The following is a 20483-nucleotide window of genomic DNA, read 5'->3' on the forward strand; positions in this document are numbered from 1 at the left end:
TATATATATATATATATATATATATATATATATATATATATATATAAAACTAAACTTTATCGCTGAACTACTCCGTGGCCTAAGACTCCACTTAGGCAAGATTTGGCTGACTGTCTGTATGTCCACTGTCTGTACTGTGCCTCTCATGACTCCTGAGTCCAAACTGCAAAGTAATTTTGAGGTGCCTATTCAAAACTTCCCCCAGAGCCCCAGGAAAACAGGAGCTAAAGGGGCCCTGTTCAGAATGACATGTAAAATGTGGAAGGTTTCTCTTGTCCTTGCCCAGAATAGTCTGCCAACACCCTTCAAGGCTTCCTAGGATGAACTGTGAGAGGAGATAAGCTCTGCTTTCATCTCTTAAAAACATCAAAATAATAAATAAATAACATCAAAACACAGGCTGGAGGACTCCCATGTGCATACATAAGCAATGGCACATTTATCAGTCCACACAGGCTGCTCAAGGTTACCAGGCTATATTTGGAAGAAAACTAGGGATTTGAGGTAGAGATGAACCAGAGTCTCTTACTGTCAAGTGCTGGCTTCTTCCTACATCTCTCAGCCAGGAAGGGAAGGATGGAATTATTTGACATCTCAGTATTGCGTGACTTTCCTGGGATGACACAGCCAAATGCCTCCTCACCCCAGAGACTACACCAACAACAGACCAATGAAACATCCTCACCTAAGCCTGGCTTGGTTAACCACCATCCTACTGGGCTTACTTAAAGGAGCATGGGTGAAGGATTCCTTACAGGAGTTTGAGTGAACTCCATCAGCGGCCTACATCACCAAAGTCACCCAGCATGGATAACGGCTTCCTCAGATCTGCACAACAGTCCCTTCAGTTAATCTTCCATAGTCTCCCAAGACCATGTGCAGCCGGGGCAGAACTCCATACGGTTGGGAGACAAGTACAGAAGGGAAGGAAGAGCTGGAAACTCGGGTGAGTGTCTCTGGGGAAGAAGGTAAGCCTCAACCACTCTGGTTAAGGTGGTAATGGCTCCTACGTCAGAAGACAGGATCAGCAACACTCAGCCTTTCCTTTCCATGAGAAGCCACAAGACCTCCCAATTACTGAAACTAATTTGTAAGTGCAGTAGGCAAACCAAACCATTTGGAAGGCAGTAGCCTTTTCTGAAAAGCCCAGTAAGATAGTATATGCCTTTATCCCATGATCTGAGTGGTACCCACTTCCTCAGCTATGAAGTCCAGAAAGCAAACACTTCATGTCTACAAGGACACAATAATAAAAACATAGAAAATAGCAAGTGTTATCAAGGATGTGGAAAAATTGGCAAATTGTTAGTGGGAACATAAAACAGGGCAACTGCTTAGGAATTGAGATGATCATTCCTCAAAAGTTCAGACATGGAGTTACCGAGTTATCCTGTGACCAAGTAATTCTACCCCTAGGCCTATGCCCAAGGGAAAGAAAAACACATGAACTGCTCCCAGCCATCACTACCAAAACCAAAACCAAAACCAAAACCAAAACCAAAACCAAAACCAAAACCAAAACCAAAACCAGAAACCAGAAAACAAAACAACAAAACAAAAAACCCAAAACAACTATAGATGGATATTAAAAAGCACTGTTATTCATAAAATCCAACAGTAGGTGAACAAATAATATAATATGTCCATGTAACAGAATATAATTTAGAAATAAAGATGACACACTGAGACATGCTGCAATACAAATGAACCTTATGCTAAGTAAGTAAAACTGGACACAAAGCTCACCTACTGTAGGACCCAATGTATGTGAAGTGTCTCATCAGAGCACAGATGAGAATTGCTAGGAAGAGAGTTTAGAAAGGCTGCTAATGGGTACTGGGTTTCTCTTTGGAAACTCGAAATTAAATCTGAAGACATTCAGGTATTATGGTAATAATGGCTGTATGACACTGTGAATATACTTTACAAAAACCACTAGCATGCATAAAAAATCTCCAGGAAGAGAGGGACCATCTGCTGGAGATAAGTCCCTATTGGTAATCCTTGTGATGAGATCTATGACTGTCCAGATAGAACCTGGGACTTGCCCAACACAACCAAAGTGTGTGAAGCATGCCTATTGATTCTACTCCAGATTGCTTGCCAGGCCTTTCTATGGCACCAGGCAGAGCCATGGTCTTAGTTGTTTAGACTATTTCCCATTTGGGTGACTCTTAGAAGCCTGAAGTTCAGTTTCAAGTTTCTATCTGCACTAGCTAAGCTCTCTGGAATGTTCTAGAAACCTTTATTAGCCAGGACAAGCTGGCAGCACCACTTCAGAACAGTGTTGGAACCTTGATCCACAGCTGCACACATCTGTAATGACACTGTACCGTGAACTTGTTTTCATTTCCTGAATGTGAAGTTCAGGAGCATTCTCCAACATCAGATGGTGAGAAGTTCCTCAGGAAAGAGGCTAAGCAGTGGACAACGGGACCCCTCATGCCCAAGGAACCCACTGAGCTCTCCCAAAGGGCTGTCTTTGTAGCCCAACTGTCCATCTTCCCATCACCACCACAGGCCACAATTATCACAGGACTTCAAGACACCCTTTGGAATGTGCCCTTACCACCTGAAAACAACAGGGCCCAGGACACCCCAAATACCTGCCATCTTTTAGTTCTTCACAGATAAACTGTTTCCTGGTTCTCAGACAACCATCTACTTCCGAAAGCTTTCCTTCAGTATTGGGGAGTGGCCCTAAACTCCAGGATCCTCAACAAGCTCTGTATATATTTCTTTAGGGCAGACTTTAAAAAGAAAAAGGAAAGAAGCTGTTTCCTACCTTTTTCACAAATGTCCTGTTTTCTTTCCCTCTGTGACAAATCTTTCAAAGTAATTCTAAAACTAAAATCACCACTACCTGCTTTAGGATTCCTGCTGACCCAGCTCCCTGAAACAGATAGGAAGTAGAGCAGTTTCCACTGTAGTCTCCAGAGTTGAAGCCAGTGTCCTGGAGGATGTGCAAGGCTGATCCACCGGAGATAAATGAACATTAGATCCTGAGCCTGGGCTTAAATACACCTACATCAGCAGCAGGTCTACACCACCCCATGCCAAGGGCATCCCACGGTGGGGATGCCAGCCAGCAGCATAAGCTGCCTACACCCAAGTGATTGTTTTCACACCCTTTCTTAATGCACTGCTGGAGAGGGAGCCCAGTGCCTCGAGCTTGTAAAGCAAACACCGGACGGCTGAGCTCCAGCCCAGCCCACATACTTTATTTTTTTACTCACATTCTTTTGGTGGGGTCATTACCTTGCTCTGCTAATAAGAAACAGAAGCACAGACCAGAACCGAATGCCACCCTCCTGGTGCCTTTGCTTCACCCATGACCCAAGTCCAACAGGGACAGCAGGACAGGGGGACAGCACTGTTTAGTGACCATCAGCCCCGCACCACTGCGGCTCCGTCTTTGCATCTCCCTGTCTAGGTGAAGAAGCTGTTCCTAAGTAAATATAACGGGAGCTTATAGGTCCTAGATCTGCATGTGCAGACAAGAAAAACCCTCAGTTTTAGTGGCAGGAAATGAATTCTGTGTGCATTACAAGGAGGGTAGCCTGGAAAATGGCAGGTCCCAGCACCCAGCCAATCTGAGTCTTGTCATGGATACCTCCCCATCCTTAAGTCATCTTTAAGGTCTCCTCTGGAAAGTCTGAAGGACCCAGGAAGAAATGATGTCTTCTTCTGTTGAGATGACAGCAAGTAGCCTATCCAGGGTTGAATTAACTTTTGGTTCCTCACTGATTAACCTGTTCCAGGCACTGCTGTTCCTAGGCAACCACTCTGGTAAGTCACCCCCATGTGTGGCCTACCAGCTTTGCCTCTTGTGCATCCACATCACCAAGTACTGTCCAAGCGCAGGAAACCATTTGGTAAGACACGAGTGTTAAAAAAATAAGCTGCGTGACATTTATTTTGTCTTGTTAACATTAATATCCGTAGAAACATTTTTATTGTCAGTATAAAAATTAACAGGTTTTATTAAATACTTTCTCCAATTTCAAAACACATAAAATCAGTGTAATCTGCATACATGTCGCATGACTGTAGCAAAGTGAGTGGGTGTATCCAAAGCAAAACACAATACTTGAATACGGAAATCAACAATAAGCGTTATCTTGTCGGATGTAGTGGCTATTAAGCCAGATCTTTTTGTGAGGTGAAGTCTTGTCAGAAGTGGGTAGAAGCCAGAAGCAAACCCTTAAGAAGATGGAAGGAGGTCCCAAACTCTCAACCGACTGATGCTGGGCTTTTGCTATTCTATGAGAGGATGGAGATTTCCCAAAGGGCTCTTGATGCTGATGAACCTGAAGCTGTTATTAAAACTCACGGAGAGAAGCAAGGCAAATGTGATGAATGTGTAACTCGGGCAGAAGGCCAGCTGCCAGATGAGAAGACCCTGCTACCATCCCATGGAAGTCTGTTCTCCAGAGAAGTGGATTAAGGCATCTTGGGATGAGGACGCTGGTACCATTTGTCTTGGGAAGTCTGGTTAATTGTTACACTGGGGTGACAGAGTTTAACAGGTTTCTTGAAACATGGGCATTGAGGTGTCTAGACATAATCATCGGACAGCAGAGTTGAAACACAAATAAATCAAAGCATCATTTCCCCCCAAATTAGTCATATATCGTAAATATTTCTCTTCTCAAAGGATCCAATAACCAGTTAAGTCCAAGCAATAGATTAACTAGTCCTCTGTGCTGCCTGCATAGAAATGCCACTTAAATTACAAAAAAAAAAAAAAAAAACTATAGATGATTAATTGTTTCGTATATTACCAATTCGTTAATAAATTAATGTGACACCATTTTCCCTGAAAGCAAAAGTATTTTCCCACCTCTGCTCGGTGAAAATTAAGAAACTCTAAGAACAGCATTTAGCAAATATCTATTTAAAAAAAAGAGAGACCAATTTTCTAGGTGCATCAGGACATCCATTTAAAATCAATACAAAAAATAATTCCTTGTAAATATATAATATATATTTATACATAATTTGAATATATTTACATACATCCAGCACCTATATACTGCGTTTGTGCTCTGTAAGTGTGTGCTGACATATATCTTCTCCAATTATTACAAAATTAACAAGGAAGGCAGAACACCTGTCTGCCTTGAGTCCAACTGGGGCACAGCCAGCATACATGGTGGGTCAGAGAGGGTGGTGTGGTAGCTTGCGGCTGTCCACTTATCCGGAAACAGTCTTCCTTTCCTGAGAAGGTAACATGTTTCCAACTGTATAAATCTTTACACACGTGACAAATATGCTTCCCACTATTTACTCCTCTGATCCATATATACAAGTGGAGGCATGTCACAGGCTCTGGAGGCACAGCCTCTCTGCTCAGTGTAAGTAGGTTCCTGGTGCTGTCCTGTTTGGGGACAGGAAGACACATTCGCTCATGTTTTAACACTGCCGTTTATGTGTGGATACTGAGGCAGACAGGGTTCATAAGGCATGGGGTCTGGAGAAAACACAGAATCGTCCCCTGAAGAACAAGAGCTCCTTGTGTCGGGGTAACTAGGAGAATACTGTTCGAGAGGCTGGGTGAGATCCAAGTATTCCTGCAAGAAGGGAAGAGAGACGTTTTATTTCACCTTGGGTCAGGATAACAAGGTGAATACGGTTCGAGAGGCTGACTGAGGTCCAAGTATTCCTGCAAGAAGGGAAGAGAAGAATCTCATTTTAAACAGAAGCTCCTGAAACATCTCTATCAGATTTGGGAAGGGATGGGGAACCACCCCCCTTCCTGGTTCCCCCCCCCCCAGGAAGGTTTTCAGAGACCTAGCTCACCACCACTGTACAAAGACCTTCCTGATACCCCAACTCCATTCACTCCAGGCTGCCCTGAACTTTTCTCTTACAACACAGCATCTACAAACCACCAGCTAGCAGCAGACGATAAAACATAGTTGAACTGCTGGTAGCAGGCAGTCAGCTTGGCCCACTCTGCTACAGGACCTAGGCAACCTACTACATACAGCCCTCTTCACTACAGCTCACAATTGGAGTTTAACACCCAGTGAAGTAAAACCAACCGGACCCCTTTACAAAACCAGGACATGAATATGTATTTTCTGAATCACATTCTACAATTGTCATTTCTAGGATCATTTAGGGGAGAAGTCTTCTTCATTTGTTGCACAGTTTAACAGATGTAATCCATTACCCTCGGGAGCTCCAGAGTAAGCAACAGGAACAGGTTAGGGGAAGGCGTGGCTACCCTCATGGATGTTAAACCCATAATGGGCTGTCGAAGGAAGTCTAGGGAAAGGGAAGTTTCAGTATTGAAACTGTGAAGTTCATAAAAGTTTCTCTGCTCCCCAAAGCATCCTTGGCTGCTTTGGTTCACTCTCTTCCTCCAGCTCAGGGCAGGGCTCGAACCCATGTGGGTTTCTGTTTGGTCCATAAACCAAGGCGACGTCTCAACATTTGTACATGGCTAGTAGAAAAATCTAATTGAGTCACATCTTTTGGCAGCCAATGACATGAAACGATATCAATTTATATGAAATTATATAAATTTCCCAGTTTCAGAGTCCATAAAGTTTAGTGGAACACAGACCCTCTTTATTTACATAGAGTTGTGGCTACTTTCATGCCAGAATAGCAGCTTCGACAGAGACCATATGGCCTTGAAGCTGAAAATGTTTACTCTCTGGGCCTTACAGAAAGTACTTACTAACTGACCCTGGACAAAAACGGGAAGGGATTTCTCTCTATGCCTCTCTGTGTGTTTGTGTCTCTGTCTCTGTGTGTCTTTCTGTCTCTCTCACTGTGTCTCCGTATGTCTGTGCCTGTGTCTCCTGAATCTCTGTTTCTCTGTCTCTTTCTGTGTATATGTCTCCTTCCTTCTGTCCTCTCTCCCTTTCTCCCTCCTTCTTTTCTTCCTTCCTTCTTTCTTTCCTTCCTTCCTTCTTTCCTTCTTTCCTTCCTTGCTTTCTTCCTTCCTTCCTGTAAGGGTCTCAAGTATTCCAGGCTGGCTGGCTACCAATATTATGTGACTAAAGATAACCTTGAGCTTCTAATCCTCCTGCATCTATCTCTCCAAGTGCTGGGATTACAGGAGTGTGAAGCCACGCTCAGTTTCTGTAGTATTGGGGGGTTGAACCCAGGGCTGTGTGCACACTAAGCAAGCACTCTTATCAACTGAGTTACATTCCCAGCCCTGATAAGATTTCTAACCAGTGGCCTTTCTTGTCTCACTGTCTAAGGCACTGGCACAATAGGGTGGCTTTGCTTATGTACCCAACAGTCAGCAACTCCTATGACATACATTTTTTTTTTTTCTGAGATGGGGCAAAAAGCGCAGACTACAGCACAAACAGCCTCAGCGTTATCAGCAGAGAGCCCATGGAATGTTGGTGACCATAGGGTTTAAAAGACAAAAACCACTATAATTCATCACCAGGGTTGGCAGGAGAAAGAGTCGCCATCCAAGAAGGGGGATGTATCAGCTCCAACAACATCAGCATTAACTGCACAACCAGAAACAAACACACCCACCACATCAAAAGAGGAGTTTTTGCTTACAATGATAAAAATGAAATTTTGTCCTAAATGGAACCATTTTTCTTAAGCATGTGGTAATGATTTTAAGAAGGAAAGAAACTTCGATTTTTATATCCGTTAGACAATATGGCATTCTGCTTTCTTATTTTAGAATAGGCATATAAAGTTCAGTAGGAATGGGTCCCCCTTTAAGCATAAATATATCAATACGTAACTTTGAGTACGGACCTGGGATCATTAAATGAAAAGCCTAATGCCCTTCCCAGTTTCTAAATGAAGCTGTAACCTTCAGATCTGATCGGGGGGGGGGGGGAGGGTGCGAGTATCACTGGATTCCAAGCCTAGGGTTAAAGGAACTTAGGCTAGAAACAACAGTTTTGGCAGCAGAAGAAAGTTGGCTTTTTTTTCCCCTTCCCCCTTGAACTATTCCTTTCCTTTCAACTTCTGAAGGTCAGCTGTGTTCATTTAAATGCAAGCTCCCTTTATCCAGCACAAGCCACAACCAAGAGTACAAGAAAGGGCTTTACATCTCTACATTGGGCTGGTTTTCTTTGTCTTTTTATTCCATCTATTTGTTTTTTATTTCAGAAATCAACTGTATTCTCTTCCTTTTACGTATCTGGGAGATTCAAAACCTTTTCTTTACTGGTGTGAAAACAACTGCATCCACCTTTTCTTTGGGAGGAAATATTGTTTGGTTCAGAGAATATCTCAAAATTCATGTAGAGTTTCCCTGGACTGTGTGGGCCTATCTGCTCCTAGAATATTCCTTCTAAAACCCTAAAGATTGTTCAATTTATGTTGAAGCCAGAGACAGGGCTTTATACAGGCAAAGAGTAACAGAAAATGCTATCTTTGGTGGGCATAAATTATAGAGAAAAGAAAATATTTTATGTGTGTATTCACATGGATTTGGGTGTGCATGCATGCGGAAGCCTTGTTTTATGAGACAGGGCTCTCTTGGGACTTGAAACTTGCCTTCTAGGTTAGGTCAGCAGACTATTGCGTTCTAGGGGTCCACCAGTCTCTGCCTCCCCAATGCTGGGATAACAAGAGAACCCCACCACACCAGGCTTTCCGTATGAGTGCTGGTATCAAACCCATGTCTGTGTGAAAAGCACACTGCTGACAACTGCTACCCACCCCTCAACCCCACCCCTATGATAAATATTTTAACTACAGGCACCAACTGTCACTTAAAAATCCTGTCACTTATAACAGAATTATACAATGTAAGTCACACATGATATGTATGCCACACATGCCACACAGAAAGATCCAAGCCACATGCCTTCCCAGACAGGATCACATAAGGCAAGTGACGAGGAAAGGACAGAATGTCACTGCCTTCCATCAAGTTGGTCAGCCGCTGAGCACAAGCAGCATTCACACTAACCAACGGGACATGGAATCCGGGGCGCATGTTACATGCCAGAACCTTCCCACGCACACTGAAACGCTACCACGAAACATTCCCACCTCTCCCTCTGCCTACATAGACACCCAGGGCCTCAGCCTCCAGCCTTGTGAGTCAGAATTCTCAAAGTTCAGTTCTAAGGGCGGGGAGGGGGGAACAACAACAACAAAACTGACTGAAAAGGAGCACACAGTTTAACTCTGCCTGACCCTAAAAATGGTACGGGCCACCAACTCCAACACTGGAGCTTGTATTCAACAAACGGGCATCTCCTGAGCCAAGCAGGGGGCTCTGAGCTTCTGGAGGGACGCTTTTACCTCATTGGTTGTGAGAGTCAGAATTCGATCCAAGTCTTCGACCAACTGCTTGAATGTGGGTCTCTGTGAGGGAACAGCATGCCAGCAATCCCTCATCATCATATACCTGGGGAAAGGATTTTTCTGGTCAGCTGATGTCATTGAGCATGTGACATACAGACGTGATTACTTTCAACAGGTGGCATGGAGACATGCTCTAGATAAGAAAATATAACTACACAAACACTACATTTACAAAAACGTCTCTGCAGACAGAATGTTATAGGAAGGAGGCTCTGTACCCAGACAGGTGTGTGTGTGTGTGTGTGTGTGTGTGTGTGTGTGTGTGTGTGTGTGCGTGCACGTGCTTCACTGCTATCTCTGTGACAGTGTGACCTACCACAGCACTGGATACTTTTCAGAATTCTCTAGAGAGTGGAGGGGGACAGGTTTACAACCTGTCTCCCTTCTCCCTCCCTAAACGCTCCCTCCTGAACTACACTTTGGGTTTTGTTTTAAAACATCTGTTGACAAAAGCTCCTCAGTTTAAAAAAAAAAAATTTAGAAACCACAACTTGAAGGTTTATGCAAACTAAGCTGCCACCAAGGAGCTTGGCACTAACTTCCTGATCAACTCTCAGTTCCAGCTTCCCGCCTTATCTTGATTATGAGTTTCGACAGACCCTCTATGTTAGAAAAAGCAACAGGAACACAAGGCACACAATAAATGCCTTTATATAATACGCTATAAAAAGTGGCCATTCATTAGCCTTCCACTGTACACCAGAAAGCGCTCATGGGATTACTGCTCTAAAATCCCCATGAAGAAGCACACAATAGAAGGCGGTCTCGGGGACAATCGCTTTCTTAGTTTGCCCCAGAGGAGGGGCAGCACCTCACTGCCCAAGGCACGCGTCATTAACACAACACAATTTCTCTTACAGTGTGAGGGAGGCATTCCTAGAAACCAGCCCACACTTTCATACTCAGAAATGGTACCCCAATGATGGCACTAGGGCAAACTTGGAGTTCTCTGCTCTCAAAGATGGGTAAGCAAACACAGCAACCCACGCAGTCTGAGGAAGTGTGGTTGATGGAATGGCAACTTTCTTTTCCTAGTTTTGTTCGTGCCCACTTGCATGTGTGTGTGTGTGTGTGTATGTGTGTGTGTGCACGCACATGCTGGCCTGCATGCACATTTGGGGGTTGGAGGGCAACCATGGATACTGTTCTTCAGAAATCATCTATCTTATGCTTCAAAACAGAGTCCCTCACTGAGACTTGAAGTTTGATGGTTTAGGCTAGGCTGCCTGCCTAGCCAGCCCCAAGGATGTCTGTCTCCACCTCTGTGGTCTGTGGGATTGCAGGTGCACACACCACTGCACCCAGCTTTTGATGTGTCTGTTAGGAATGAACTCAGGTCCTTATGCTTGTGTGGTAATCACTTTACCAAATAAGCTATCTCCCCATCCCCATCACTTTGAAAAATAATTAACTTATTTTCACTTTATCGAAAAAAAGGTCTCATTTTGTGGCCCAGGCTGGCCTCAACCTTGCCTTCCTGCTCCAGCCTCCATAATGCTGGGATTATAGTATGAGCCACGGTGCTTAGCCATCGTGACGATCATCCGTGGTTAAAGATGCTTTGGAAGTAGCCCATTTCCCACTTGGCATTGCCAGTGCTGTGAACAACCATGTACATTTTACAGGGGCAGCCCCGATGCATCCTAGCATACCTGACCTATGGAGTATTCCTGTCACTGTGTGGCTCTCCCTTCCCATGGCAGCCAGATTTAAGGCCCACTCCATACACTTTGGCAGGATGCTGCTCATTCTTTGGATAAGCCACAGTTGTCTCTAAGTATCTATCTCAGTGCTGGGATTAAACCCAGGCAGCTCCAGTCATTCATCTTCTGCTTAGAGCCTGTTTAGAAAATGGGAGCCTGAGGAACCCAAGACACATCTGGAGAGAGGACAGATGGGGTGAGCCCACTACATTGTCAGCAGGGGTGGCTACAGCCCTTACAGTTCATTGGTGCAGTTGGTGGGCTTGTCCATTCTGTGTCCCTCTTTGAGCAGCTTAAAAAGTTCCTCCACGGGAATCCCTGGGTAGGGCGAGCCCCCTAAAGTAAAGATCTCCCACATTAACACCCCGAAGGACCAGCTGCAAAGAAAAAACATAGCATTAGTAATGCGCCCAGATTGCAGAAACCTAAACATGTCAGTTAAAAAAATAAACACCCACTCACTTCTTACATCCATAGATAAATGAGCCCTCCCACAATCCATCCTACATGCCCTTTCCTGACCCCCCAAGGAGCCTCCCTAAATGAGGATGACATGTGGATGGTCTGATGGAATTTTCCATAGATAGACAAAGAGTCGCACCGCACCACCATCTCTTAAAGTTCTTTGTTTTTTATGTGGTGATAGTCATGCAGTGGGGGTATGGGGGAGGGGTGGGAGGGTCTTGACTCCTTGACTTCAGGCTTCTTCTCTCTAAATCACCCATCTCGCTTTGTGGCTGACACAAGAACCTGGATCTACAGATGACAGAATAAGGCCAGAAAAGCTGACTCTGTGAGAGGATGCCTGCCCTAAATGGCGGGTGGAGCACTCGCAGGGCAGATGCTGTGACTTAGTGTGATGTGAAGGGAGCCAGCACAGGGCTGGGATTAGCATGAAGGAATTTCATGCCCAAAGAGAAGAGCATCAGACAGCAGAGAGTGAGAAGACCGCTCAGGGCGCCCTCCATACTTGATTTCACAGAGAACCACATCTGGATTTCCCCAACCGAGTTTGGGGCACTAAGTCTATGATACAATCAAGCAGAGACTCAGAGGTTATTTATGTTCTGCACACTGACTCTGTAAGGCCAGCTTCAACACTAACACTGTCTCTGGTTTTCTACCAAGCAAGGGCCACAATGTAGACAAAACCAGCTCAGAGCCTCAGTGTATTCACACATAGGTAAAAACTGTGACTTATTCCTCCTAGGAAGGCTAATGGTGTAGATTCAATACCTGTATCAAAAACCTTAAAAAACAAAAACAAAAAAAAACTAACCAAATATACAAAAAAATCCCAGCCCATCCAAATTAAAAACAAAAACAAAAACAAAACAAAACAAAACAACAATACTGTTGTCTTTTGGAATAATTATAGACCTACAGGAACTGGCAAAAAGAAGCATCTTTTACCCAGTTTCTCCCAATACCATCTTTTAGCTAAACTCCCCAATCTATAATATCAGTTGGATCCTGGCTTTAACAGTAGTTTATATGAGTCATCAGAGAAATGTTATGTAAGTTCTACTGTATGTCTAGGGTGTTATCAAAGGTTAAGAGAAGGCTTAAAATATTACAGTAGTCACAGCTAGCAGATGTGGTGGTTATCCCAACTGATCATGCCTTATCCAGCATCAACCTCTCAGGACAAGCTTGGGTCAGAGAAGAATCACACACTCCGAAATCAGAAGGGCTTCAGTCTTTTCTTTATTCTAACTTTCATAAAGATAGGTTCACACTACACATCCCTGTCTAGCCTTGAACTTACTACATGTGGTCTAGGTTGGTCTTGAACTTACGATCCTCCTGAGTGCTAGGGTGTACATAGGCACTTCCAGGCCCAGCTAAGAGTGTTTCTTTAAGGGAGTGGAGAGCATGCCACCCCCACTCAAGAGATGAGACAGAGTGGGGAGTGAGCGTCTGCCATCTGTGATCGCTGGAGGTACTTCTACGCTGGCAGCAGAAGGCTGGTGTCTCCACTTTCCAAAGGTAGGTGGATCAGTAACCAAACACTGGGCACCAGTCTACCATAAACTCCTGCCATCTGAGAGCCCCGACTCCCATGCCTTCTATGGACAAGCGGGACCTGTCATATTTCTGCAACTCAACCCATGTATACGCCAAGGACAGAAGTTACTTACACATCACTCTGATGAGTGTAAACTCTATCAAAAAGGGCTTCAGGAGCCATCCACTTGACTGGAAGTCGCCCCTGTAAGAAAATGGAAAAGCCTGTAGGTTTTACGAGAGTACTGCTGTGGGCCCAACAGAACCACACCCAATGTAATTGTACTGACTCATTTTTGTAGCCCACATTGGCCTACAACTTACAATTAGCCCAGGGTAGGCCCAAACTCTTGGCAGTCCTCCTGCTTCAGCTTTTGAGCTCCCATACCTGGCTGCCTAATCTTGCCAAAATTTAAAATAAAAGACTTCAGAACCACATTGATTGGTTAGGTCCTATAGAGTCTTCCTGAACCATGTGGAGAGAGACACTGAGCCCTGGAAGACAAGTCTGTGCAGTGCCTGGAAGGCAAGTGAATGCAGATGAAATGAATGTCCTGATATGCACAGGGCCCCAGAAAAAAAAAAAAAAAAACAAAAAACTGAGGCCCCAGATCAAGTCCCAGGACTTTCTGGCTGGTCCCAAGAACCAGGTCTGGAAAGTAGACTTTGCTTTTCTATCTCTTTCTCATTTCTCTACTCCAGCCTGTCTTGAGTTTGAGCCCCAAACCTGAGTACCCACCTCGCACCCAGTGGTAGGCATCCCCGGCTCCCTTGCACACAACTCCCGGGTATCCACATTACAATCTAAAATGAACACACACCTTTCTAGTGGGTTTCATCAATTTACCACTAGGGTAGGAATAAGCTCCAGCTAGTTCTGTACATAATGGCTAAGATGCATAGATTTGGTTCTTTGAATAAAATATCAAAGTGACATTTTTTGCTCATTATCATCTACCTCCCTAGCACACAAATATACCCCAATCAGCCTCTAGGCAAACATGAACCCAGCAAACGTGCAAGTTCTAGTCATTGCTATAAGAGCTGAGCCATCTCGCCATCTCCTGCTTATAAAGGCTCTTAAGAGAGCCCTGGAGGCTTTTGCTTGTTATTCTGTATAAAACAGCACTCCGTATATACTAAACCCATCCTAGAGATATAGACTAAATCTGCTGATCAAGAGTTAAGCAAAGCAACAGAATGTAATACAGAGGGGGAAATCACCTCAGTTCTCCCACCAATAAATCTGTGTCATTCATTCTGTAACCTCGGCCACCCCGCTCCCCAGTGTTCCATCATACACTCACATTTGTGGTCTTTTTATAATAGTCTATGTTGTTGATATCCCTGGCCAAGCCAAAATCTGCTATCTTCATCACGTTGTTTTCTGTTACCAATACGTTTCTCGCAGCCAAATCTCGATGGATACACTGCAATCAAGGAAGAAGAGAAAGAGAGAGAGATAATCCCAACGTGTTTTGAGAACCAAAAGAAAAACACTTTTGGAAAAATGCAAGACAGAAAATAAACCCCAAGTCAAAAATTGGATGCAGACTACTGCCAGAGCCATGCTGGGCTGTAAACTCAACCAGCTGACTAGCATCGACAAGAGGCTCACACAAGGCATGGTAATCATTCATTGTAGCTTAAATAAACAAACAAAGGCCCTGGTCATCTCAGAAAGTAACAGTTGATTATATAACCACATTCTCTTTTATCTCCAAGGGTCTATAACACTGCTGTATATTCTGTAGCTTCTCACAAACTTGACACTAGATACCATGCTAACCTCTTTGAGCTCACACTAGCTCTCTCTGGCCAGGAAAGCTTGACTTTCAGATGACAAAGATAAACTCCAACAGTCTTCATTGAGTGGCCACTTCTCTAACAATGTGACCTCATGGCCTACAAACAGCAAAGGCTAGCTCTATCATTTCTGCCTTTCCTTTCTCTACGTGGTGTCTAGCCTGGCCTCTAGGCTACACAAGGACCCTCTTCACTCTTAGACCCAGCTGATCTCTTCTGTTACCCCCATGTCTGCCCTCTCTGCAGCTCTGGACACTGCAGAGGTCTGTTTCTAGAAATGGTCCTTTCGTAGCAGCCTCCCCAAAACTTCCTCTTGCTTCACTCTCTTGCAGACTCAGGCTGACTCTCCTCTTCCCGTGTCCCTCAAAAGCAAAGAAACTGTGACCTGCCATTTGCGTGTTTCTTCCATCCTGCAGCATCAATTCTTAGATGCAGAAAGCAGCTGCAAACCCCTACCTCCATCCTGGTCCCTGCTGAGACTCTTATCAAGTTGCTCTAGGACGTTTCCACAGACACTAATACCCTCTTGACATCTTAAAGCCAATGCTTCTACTCCTCTGATTCCTATCTGTTTGATTCTTAATCAGAAAGGGTCATACTCTAGACTCGAGTCCTGACCATTCCAACTCCTAGATGGCTCCAATGTCTGTCCTCTGCTGCTAATCCATTCAGGGATGCTGTGGTCACTGCCCTTCCCTTACCTCTGTGGACTGCTACCCTGACTGCCCAAGGGCTTTCTTGGTTCTGCTTTTCCACCTCTTACATGATGTGCTTGTGACACAGCCTGGCATGTCCTCTCTGGCTCCCTGCCTAGTCAGTACTCATTGGTCCACATTCTTAGGTGCAGTTCATTATAACACCCAGTCTGTGCAGGGGTGAAACTGCTTCTGCACATACATCAGGACCTGCTACTGCTATGTTTGCTAGGATACATCTGATGGGAGGATGCTCTGTACCAGCAAGAACCACGTTCTCAGGAAGGTCTGGTCATTATTGTTTCCAAAATTCATGCTTGCCTTCGCATGGACCTACCTCTGTGTTTTAGAAGTGCATCACGCTCAAATGCCTTTATATAAGTTACAAACCAAGGCTAACTGTCGCATGAAGCAGAGAGACTTCCTCCACTGGATGAGCAAACCAGGAACACCTTATTGTAAGCTCTCCATGAAATGACCAAGTTAAAAAAACGGAACCAGCCTAACTGTGTTTGAAACATGAATAAAGAATTATTTTAACTCTGCCCTCACCCACGCCCAAGCATCCCCTGTGTTCCCTTGCATGTGTGGGTGGGCCAAAACTCAGAGACGAGGAAGCAGGCAAGCCACCCAAGTCTGCGTGTCCCCGGCCAGACTAGGAGCAGGAAATCTGAGAGCTCCCGGGGCTGCCTGCAGCTCTGCCTGGGCTGGAGTGCAACGCCGGTTTGGAGGCCTCTTCAAATTCAACTTCCAAGGCCCTGGCCAAGTTCTCCTGGTGGTGTGTTCCTGCTGACATGTGCTCTCTGTGTTTGGCAGTCTGAGTGGTCAGGAGAATCTAGCTTTCCCTGCAGGGGGCTCCGACCACACATAGAGGCTCAGCTGGGACAGAGAGGCTGCCATAGGCCACTGCTACCTACCATCTTACTCACTCCCTATCCCAGGAAGCTGGAAAATACCAAGAGCTAAACAGAACCACACTGTGTCTGGCCAATGTAGGCTCTCAAAAGGTGGCTGGCAATCAATGATGCCCATGTTATTTATAAGGACACTTCTACTCCTCACTGTTTCTGCAACCCCCAAATGTGCTCATTCCTTCTTTGCATGTTCATGTGACAGCGCTTGCTCCACTGTACCTACTGGCTGCAACCTACAAAGTCTCAAGTCCACAGTACTGGGGTGGGTCAGAACCACGAACATAGTTGTGGTCCGGCAATGCTCCTACCCCGACTCTGAACAGGGACACACAGCTGATCTCAACTTCAGCCCAGCAACCCTTTTAGTGGCACCCAGGAGTGACACCCTCCTCCCTGCCTCCTTCATCTCAGCTTCTTCCCAAACCCCACCATATGGAAGCCACGCCCTCCTCTTGGGCCTCATCACGAAGTGTGGCCCTCCAGGGCTGAGCTTCATCCTCTGGCTTGCTGTTGACATCTTCTCTTACCTGGCTCTCAGAGATGTTCAGTGTGAGCTCTGCATTTCCTACAGAAATTACTCCCTGCCCTGCTTCCTGGCTCCTAGGTCTTCCTCCCATTGGGAAGGCTCACTACTGTTCAGTTTCTCCAGTCGGATAGCAGGAGCTGTGTTTATCTTTGATCACCCTGCTTCCCCTAATCAAACTACTACCACCACAGCAGAATGTGCCCAAATTCCAGCTACCAACTTCTTTCAGTGTCTTGGGACCTGATAAAGTTTGGCCCAAAGAGGATCTCAGTGACTGCAGTGTACCACACACAAGAGCAAACTGTAAAGCATACAGGACCCTACTACTCACCTTTGATAGCTCTACGTAGCCCCAAGGGCCAAGCCCAGGGTCCCAGCCTTGCACTCTAAGGCCCCGAATAAAGAATGGCTTTGTCAAAATGTTTCTGATTGTTTATACACTTACTCTTTAATTCCACATTTACTGGCATTTTTTCCCCCTACTATTTACTCATGACTCCTGTTTTGAGAAATCAAGAATGACACCTCACTGGACAGCCTGGCCCAGAGAACAAGTATCTGGGGGAATCTCGAGGACTAAGGAAAATGAGGAGCCAGTTCTACCACTTCTCCATCAGAAGCAAGCCTCACTGCATACGAGCACTCCCCCATCTCCTACCAAAAAGGACACCCAGCAGCAACCAAGCCTGAAGCTGACTGCCCGGCCCAGGGTTCCATGTGAAATAGTTCAAACATGTCAAGAGTAAATCGTGCCACAGCTATCCACATCTGCCAGACTTGTTTATGATGCTCGTTCATTCCCTATGTCCAGTGCACAGACATTAAATCAAATACACATATATATGCATGTACACATATAAATACATATATAAACATGCACATACACACATACATATATGTATATGTATGCATACATATACATAAAATGTATACATCTTGGTTCCTCAACATTTTCTAGCCCCAAACCCAAAACATTTGCAGTGTTGGTGAGCTGTCATGAGTGGGAAGTTCCAGGTCATAAACCTTTGTTTTATACATAAAATTATGAAGGATACTATGTAAAGGTACCTTCTGGCTATGTGGATACAGTTCACAAGAAACAGTGGATTTTAACAGATTTGTGTTTCATTTAGATCATGTCTTCTTAGGTACAGGCAAACGTTACAAAGTCTTCCCTTGAAACTCTAACTCTGGTGTTTTTAAGAATTTGGGGTAAGAGATTTCCCAACCATGTGTCGCCACTTTAACACAATGACACAGTCATCGCTATCCAAGCTCCCGTCTTAACACAATGTCATGATCACTCCTGACCAAATCCAACATGAACACTCAGTGGCATTTAAGATACAGTCTGTTCTCAATTATTAGCTGTTTATAGTAAACTCTAACCATCACCTCCCAATCCAAAGAGCCGTCTAGCACTGTCAAACTTCTGCACCTGGGTGTCTTGTCTCTTAGCCTCCTTCAATCAACCTGTCTCTGTCTCCCACTCCCATCCCCCCAGCACCTTTGTTTGTTTGTTTGTTTGTTTGTTTGTTTTCCAAGACAGGATTTCTCTGCATAGCTCTGGTTATCCTGAAGCTCACTCTGTAGAGCAGACTGGCCTCAAACTATCTCTGCCTCTCAAGTGCTGGGATTAAAGGCGTGCGCCGCCACCGGCCAACAAATGTCTGTCTGTTTCTCCTTGATAAAGATTTTCTCAGGGGCTCCCTGTTCCCACTATGTGCACACACACTATACATGTATAAAATCAGAACTCAAAACTCTTCAAATTTGGCTTCTTAAAACCTCTATGTCAGAAAGTTTTTATTTTTATTTTTTTGGTTTTTAGAGACGGGGGTTTCTCTGTGTAGCACTGGTTGTCCTGGGACTCACTATGTAGACCAGGCTGGCCTCGAACTCAGAAATCTGCCTGCCTCTGCCTCCCAAATGCTAGGATTAAAGAAAGTTTTATAGTGGCTTCAAGAAAGAAAGAAAGAAAGAAAGAAAGAAAGAAAGAAAGAAAGAAAGAAAGAAAGAAAGAAAGAAAGAAAGAAAGAAAGAAAGGAAAGAGAGAGAGAGAAAGAAAAAAGAAGGAAAACTTATAAGCTATAAGCTGTAAACTCTCAAGAAAATAGAAAAAGAAAATAAATAAGTAAAACAAAGCACAACTCGGAGCACATGCTAACTCTAAGCCATGTTCCCAGGTGATGGGGAGCAGGCTGAGAAATAGTATGTGGCACCTGTGCCATCTGACCAGGTCACCTCACTCACTCTTGACACTAATGAAGCCCCTGGGGGAATCCAGATTAATGACCCTTCAAGTAGCCCAGGCTCCCAGGAATAGAGGAGCACCCCTCCACGGGATCCTTTGTCTTTGACAACCGGAGGAGTTAGAGACAGTGGAACTGCAGCAAGCTCCACTCCAGGCCAAGCCAAGCATCTCTTTCTGAAGAGCACCCTGCCTGTATGTGTGGGAGTGAGGAAGGGTAGCTTAGGTCCTCTGAAATCCCCATGAAAAGTCTGGGCACCTGCCTTGCAGCTTCCAGAATAGCTGGAATGCTTAGAGTTCCATTGTAAGTGGCTTGCTTGGAATGCCAACCATTTACCTCAGGGGACCTGGCCAACTTCTGACCACAGAGTCACCGAAGGAGACAAAATAAACAGGTATCCCAGACTTGATGTCAAAAACACTTCTGTGCTCAATCTCCATTCTCAGATCATTTGATTCCACATCGAGCTCAAAAGTATAAATTTAACACCCCAGTCTGTGGCCTAAGCTCAATCGAACAAAGCCAGGTCATCTAGGAGCATCCCACCTGCCCTGCCTCAAAGCAGGGTCCGCTCGCTCTCCTGCAGTTGTTATGAGTTTGTGAGGCTGCCTCTGGCCTTTCAAGAGTCCATTAAACCAGAACATGAATAACACCATAAATATTTTCCAGGTTGTATAAGACAAGTGAGGACTAGATCAAGCGAGTGAGCACATCTGAACCACCCAGCTTCCTCGAAGACACTTAACCGGCATTTGCATCCAGCCAAGTAGAATGGGAAGGACTCACTTTTTGGGATGCCAAGTACTCCATGCCTCTAGCCAGCTGGTAGGTGCAGGACACCAAGTCCTTGAAGGTCATCTGCTCCTCGGGGACCCGATTAATGTCATAGGAGTACTCCATGCCAGGTGGCCTCCGGGCTCGGAGGTATTCCCGGAGGTTGCCTTTCGATGCATATTCAACTATGACATAGAGAGGTCCTGTGGCAGAGGGGAGAAGAAGCTCCTTAAAGCAGAGAAGGCTGGAGGAACTATTCTGGGGTGACTCAGCAAAGGTTTTGGTCATTACAACCTACTGTGGATTTATGGTGCTGAGGATTAAACCCAGAACCTTGAACACAACATGGTAGTAAATGCTAAATAAATACACCATCACTTGAGGTAGCCCCAACCTTTTTCTTTTTTTAAGGTTTTATCACTCAGAAAGGCATGGATAAATGGGAGCACCTCCATTTCTAATCTTTCCAAAATGATGATTAACACAAT

General features: G+C 44.9%; 1 protein-coding gene across 13 annotated transcripts in view; it reads right to left on the reverse strand.

The window, feature by feature from the left end:
- Positions 1 to 3889: 3889 nt before the first annotated feature.
- The window catches only part of Fgfr2 (fibroblast growth factor receptor 2), a 103779-nt gene continuing 87185 nt past the window's right edge, over positions 3890 to 20483 (reverse strand). For 11 of the 13 annotated variants that reach the window (XM_029533770.1, XM_021204910.2, XM_029533738.1 and 8 more), the window contains 6 exons: positions 20008 to 20198; positions 14336 to 14458; positions 13163 to 13233; positions 11261 to 11398; positions 9256 to 9361; positions 3892 to 5573 (listed from right to left, as the gene is read on the reverse strand). In XM_029533770.1, the coding sequence (XP_029389630.1) occupies positions 5409 to 5573; positions 9256 to 9361; positions 11261 to 11398; positions 13163 to 13233; positions 14336 to 14458; positions 20008 to 20198 (794 nt within the window). In that variant the 3' untranslated portion in view covers positions 3892 to 5408. Of the gene's footprint in view, positions 5666 to 9255; positions 9362 to 11260; positions 11399 to 13162; positions 13234 to 14335; positions 14459 to 20007; positions 20199 to 20483 lie in introns of all 13 variants that reach the window. The other 2 variants (XM_029533840.1, XM_029533558.1) reach the window with 2 other exon arrangements.

This window comes from Mus pahari, chromosome 1 (genome assembly GCF_900095145.1).
Source record: "Mus pahari chromosome 1, PAHARI_EIJ_v1.1, whole genome shotgun sequence".
Classification (NCBI taxonomy): Eukaryota; Metazoa; Chordata; class Mammalia; order Rodentia; family Muridae; genus Mus; species Mus pahari.